General features: G+C 42.5%; 1 protein-coding gene across 1 annotated transcript; it reads left to right on the top strand.

Moving 5' to 3' along the window:
- The first annotated feature begins 590 nt into the window (after nucleotides 1-590).
- Nucleotides 591-3,166, top strand: otos2 (otospiralin 2). The gene is made up of 3 exons (XM_029530756.1): nucleotides 591-624; nucleotides 2,696-2,764; nucleotides 2,893-3,166. The coding sequence occupies exons 1-3, from the start codon at nucleotides 591-593 to the stop codon at nucleotides 3,117-3,119; spliced, it is 330 nt and encodes a 109-aa protein (XP_029386616.1). The 3' UTR covers nucleotides 3,120-3,166.
- The last annotated feature ends 2,462 nt before the right edge of the window (nucleotides 3,167-5,628 follow it).

Here is a 5,628-nt window from a genome sequence, read left to right as displayed (position 1 = left end):
AGCCACTTTTCTGGAACCTGTGGCTGAGCTGGCGGAGGCTGCATGAGTCTGTACACACGGGAAGAAATGTGTAAAGACAACTGGCCGAGCGTTTTACCCACCAGCCCGTTTAACACACCGCACGCATCACTCCTGTTTGAGCTTTACAAATCAAAAGGCTGAAACGAAGAAAGGAGAAATATTTTGGATTTTGAACACATGGAGCTGTTGACTGATTTCACTGAGATTTATCCAAAACAGTGATTCCAACATCGCAGAAACCAAGATGGGCAAAAAGTCAGAGCGAACGACTGCTGCAGCTCAGACAACGCACGCGAGTCACGTGAACAGACGTGTACATCTGTAAATCCTGTCCTCCTTTCATTTTATTCCCTCTGACACAAGCTCTGTTCCTGACTATGAAAAGGAAGCACCATTGAAATCACATTAAAGCACGATTGAGCGCCAAAGTGACACAGGCCTGAAATCACAAGAGACGCCCTGCATCATATGGAACCCTGTCAGAAGCACAAATGGATGACCGATTATGTTGAGTGGATGCAGGATATTGTAAAAGTGAGAGCACGCAGGCCTCTGTGAATACAGCAACAATGACTGCAAACCTGGCTGTCATCAAGCACCGAGGTATTGACAAGATAATAGCTCCTTCTTCGATTCAGTCCTCTCACCACCTGATTCAGCCCTTATTACCGAGGCGTCCTCCACGACCAGCTACAACACGACAGCAGCAGCACTCAGACTAATGGAAATCCTGACATCTCTTCTCTTTATAATTCTAGATGTGAGCAAACATTGTAAATCTTGTCAGCACTCAGCTGCTGTCTAGATGAGGCTTTGCTTCATTATGATTCCGTCCCAGCTTATTTTCGTCAACATTAATCTTTTATGTTGTTGCTGAAAATTGGATGCAACGTCTTAAAACAACAAGGTGATGCCTTCAAATGTCACTGAGAAACCCAAACACATTTCCATATCTGTGATTTTGCTTTCACTGTACACGTTACTGTGAAATGCTCCATGGGCCTTAAAAGGTGTTGGACTGCAGGCAGCTTTTGGGACGAACAACAATGAAATAGAACCTTAACTTGGTTAAGCTGAGTAGTAAACCATCAAAATGAACCCGTCTGAGAAGGAAGAATCTAAGTGTGATCATGCTGCTTAGCGTTCATGTTCACACTGACCTGATTTAAGGTTTTTCCAGGTCAAATAAGTAGGACACCTCTGCCATACATTTCCAAAGTTGCCCGATAGCTGCTGGGTCAAATAGTCCTTCATTAAAGAGAACACAGTTTCTGTGAGTTTCTCATCCACCATCCTGCTGCTATGAAAACTCAAGCTTTCCGGTGATAACACTGTTATTTATTCCGCTGCTGTCACACAAACGCTCAAATTTGCATTTTCGGGATGCAGGATGTCGTTTGCTTTGGTCTTTTTGAGGGATTTTTAAGCAACAGGATGAAAAAAAAAAAAACACCCAAAAACTGCTTTGTCTTTCCCAGCAGCATTTGACGGTCAGAGTTTCTGACCATCCACAGAGATATTCAGCCATAACACCTCCTCGCTCTGCCAGAATCCTGAGAGAGGAATAAAACATCCGCAGAGCAGATAAATGGATGGTCTACAAAAATTTCCACCCTGTGGCTGAATGTTGGGACGGTCTGTCTGGATACGAGGTGTGAAAACTGTCTGCTGCGTGTTTCTTTTCAACCATTTCAAATCCATCCTTCCACTTCTCATACTGCGTTTCTCACTCCTCGTAAGCATGCAAAAACATAATCCATACACCTCAAGGCCAGATGCATATCGACGCATCACTGTCCTCAGGCCTGTATTTCAATTGCATATGGAAAAGGAAAATGCTAAAGAGAGAACAGATGTGTTGGGATTTCTCAGATTCTGATACAGATTTTATGAAACTGAGCTTCATATGTCTGTTGTTAAAAATTTAACAGATCAGTAGATATGCACAAACACACACACACACACACACACACACACCATGGTCATGTTTCCTTTAGGTGCCGTTTGTAAATCTCAGATGTAGTAGACAGGAATGATATGAGGTGATAAGAGACAGGGCAGATAAAGAGCAGCTTTCTGTGACATCCAGACTGATTTTGGCTGATATGTGGGCACAGTGACTTTTTTATATTTACTCATGAATCCGTGAAATGAGTACCTGAGAGTTGGAACATTGAGATATAAAGCAGAGTAGATGAATCCTCTCACACAAAGTGGTGAAATAATTAACAACTCTTTGGTATTCATTTGAGACATCTGTGCAGATTTGACATTTCGTGGCTGGAAAATGTGATGTTATATTCCCCCGCAGAGAGCAGACAGACACGAGAGGTGTGAAAGTGGTTTTGAAGACAGGAAGGTGTAAAGTGTGAAAAACAAACATGTCTGCCTTTTTCTTTTTCTAACCGTGGTGGAGTCATGATCCTCAGACCGGACAGAGGGAGGAGGACAAGACGGCATCACTAAAAACCTGTTGCTGACCAGGTAGGACGGACAGACAGCGATCTCTGATGGAGCAGAGTCAATTTTTCTGCAAACACATGCAGTTATTTTGTATTATATATTGGATTCTGCCAGATTTCTAGTGAAGTCGCTGTTGGCCTTAAATTCACTGATGGACAGATTTCTCTTCTGTGCGCAGACTTTCTTTTGTATTCTTTGTGCTGTCTTTCAGAGGACATGCGTGCTCTGTGTGTGTCTGCTCTGCTCCTCTGTCTCCTGCTCTGCTCCCTGTGTCCTACAGGTATGGGAGCCATTTCTTTTTGACACAACATGAGTGGACTTGACACTGCGGTACACTGCGATTGTGAGATGACAGGCAAGGCGTGAAATAACGTTCACACCTCCCTCTGTCTCTGTCTTCTTCACCAGGGGCAGAGGGGAGCGAGGCAGCTGGAGGGGGGCAGCAGAGGGACAAACGAAGCTTACCCTACTGGGGCTTGTGGTCTTCTGACTTTTTCGGATGGTTGGAGGAGCTGCGAGCTCAGGCGGCTGACAGAGGGATTCAGGACCTGGCACGCACCTACTGGGCTCATTTTCCAATCGCCAACGGGCTAGGCTACGACGCTCCTGAGTCTGACACTCACCTAGAGGAGTGAGGCAGAGGACAGACAGACCCTGATGAGAGAGTGAAGGCGGGTAGATGTCACAGATAACATGTGTTCTCGTGTTTACAGTTGGGATGATTGATACGGGCGATATTACACCTTGATCGTTCAATAAAAAGACGAATTTGTCCTCTTTCCTTTTTCTTTCCTGAGGGATCCGAGAGAGAGAGAGAGAAAACAGAGTAAATGGAAAATTCACATCTGCACGTTAGGTAGTAAAAGGCTCTCGTTGTGGTTTTTATTGCTGGATTTGTCTTCAGAGTCAAATAAGTTTGTCCAGCTTTTCTGTGATGTGTGTGAGATACTGAAGAAAATCTCTGATCTCACGCAGACTGTCAAGTGAGAAAAGAAGAAGATGGAAGCAGTTAGAGAGGAGTGACTGAGCAAAGCTTGAGTATATTTCTATTTCGGAGCGTGTGATATGCCAATTCTTCAATTACTGGAACAACAAACACACACTTAAATATATGAAAACATTGTTTCATCTTAGACCAGCAATGCTTTGATGTCCATTTCAATTAAGTGTGGGCAAATTAAAAAAAAAAAAAAAAGGGATATGTGAAGTTCAAACTGGGTGTCAGGTGAAACTTTTGTTGCTATGAAATTCTTCATCCTGTTACAAAATCATGTTTTCTGTCCTTCATATCTCTAACGTCTGGCTTTCCTTTTCCTCCCTTCCTCCCAGTTCATGTCCTAGAATTACTAATGACGCTCATTAGACTCAATGTGTGTGCCTGAAACTGATTTACAAATACAGACGTGGTAGAATTTCAAAGAAAAACACCCGGGTCTCCAATTCAGAAAATCTGTGTGTGAATGGGAGAAATCTACAGATTTTGGTTTTCCACTTAGCATTTTTTCCATCAGCAGAGGAAATGTGTGCCTGAGGAAAGCGAGCCACCGATAAGACTCACAGAAGTCGGTGAATCTGCCGCCTGCTGTAATGTGGAAGTCATAAAGTATCTGCAGATCGACCTGTTGAAGAGCCGAGGCTCATGCCTTTCACTGAAAAATGTGGACACAAAGCTGGAGAACTGAAACTCTCCATAAAGGGAGAACCTGAAAGATGAGTAAGGAAGGAGATCTTTTTTCTTCTATCTTTCCTTCCTTCTGTCTTTTGTCTCTTCACTCCCCCTTCTTTCCCAAATCCCTCATGAAAGCAGCACAATCATCAGGCAGATTTTGGTTTCCTGCATTCCAGCTCCACTCGTGAGACGGAGAGTTTGTTGTTCCAAACCAAACGCTAAACGCTTTCCCTCACACACACACACACAGAAAGTTTAAGCCAAGTGAAATGAGATTTTCTGAATTAAACCTCTGAAGCAGCATTTTATCCTGCTCTTGCTGCTTTGCAGGGAATGGGTGACTTACTGACACAGTGATGGCAGTCATTAAATAAAGACTGAATCGTGTGTTGAAAGCACAGTTCAGAGTACAAAGAGTAAATCAACCCCTGCTTGATTACATCCATTAAGCAGTTTTCCACCCATTGGTTGATCTGGTGTGACGCTTTTGGTCACCAATGTCAGCAAAACTAAATGTCAGTTGTGGCTTTGCAACTAAAGAATCTCCAGCAGACCAAAAAGAAAAGCATTTTCCAAATAGACCACTGTGATATAAAACTAAATGAGCAACTGTTGAGAGGAAACCACCTACTGCACACGTAGATGCAGCTTTTTTTTATTCCTATTCTTCCGTTATTACTGTGATTACTATTTAATCCATGAAAGGTTTATATGTAAGAAACTTTCAGTTCAGAAGGTTGGCTTTTTTTTCTGTGCATGACAACAGCCAAATGGAAAACAGCTGAGCTGAATGGGATGCATATGCACACACATATGAATGTGGTTACACAATGCAAACATGGGAGGTAACAAAGACTTTTTTTTTTTAAATTATCATCATCTTTATGTGCAATAGAAAGTCTATTTGAAAAGGCTTTGTTATGCCTGACCCCATTTCTAAGGACAATGACAAGACCAAGGTGAGGTAGAGGGTACATCATGTAATTTAAAATGAATCACTGCTCGAATGTTTTTAATTAGTAACGTGGTGCTTCTATGATATGAAAATACACACAATCACACTGAAATTTTCTGACTTATAACTACATCTCATCCACAGCTTCAGACAATACACAGCAGAGGTACCCTGAATTAGGCCTTTCTAACATTCACCAGAAACCCACGACACGTTTACACCACCAGTGAGTGAGTGATTGACGTTCATATTGCAGAGACATTTTCAGCTGGCATAAAAATCCAGTTGGAATAATTTAAACTAACAGATAATGAACACAGGCAGCACAATCACAGCGCACTTTGAATAATTTCCAATTGCAATATTCTACAAGATAAAATGAAACCCTCCATTTTTTCCTTCATTCCCTCTACTCATGCTGCTTCCTGTGTTCGGGGAAATGGAAATGCTGGGATGCTTGAAAATTCATTTAGGAGCAGAAAGGCTTCCAGTTACACTCTTGATTCTGTAGGCAGGGAGG

The sequence above is a fragment of the Echeneis naucrates genome, chromosome 21 (genome assembly GCF_900963305.1).
Source record: "Echeneis naucrates chromosome 21, fEcheNa1.1, whole genome shotgun sequence".
Classification (NCBI taxonomy): Eukaryota; Metazoa; Chordata; class Actinopteri; order Carangiformes; family Echeneidae; genus Echeneis; species Echeneis naucrates.
This window is presented reverse-complemented; position numbering and strand designations above follow the sequence as displayed.

Bases quoted from the DNA above. Each gene is read 5' to 3' on its own strand.
- otos2 (XM_029530756.1), top strand. From the start codon at position 591: ATGACTGCAAACCTGGCTGTCATCAAGCACCGAG. The intron at 625-2,695 runs GTATTGACAAGA...GCTGTCTTTCAG, and splicing joins GGCTGTCATCAAGCACCGAG to AGGACATGCGTGCTCTGTGT. The intron at 2,765-2,892 runs GTATGGGAGCCA...CTTCTTCACCAG, and splicing joins CTGCTCCCTGTGTCCTACAG to GGGCAGAGGGGAGCGAGGCA.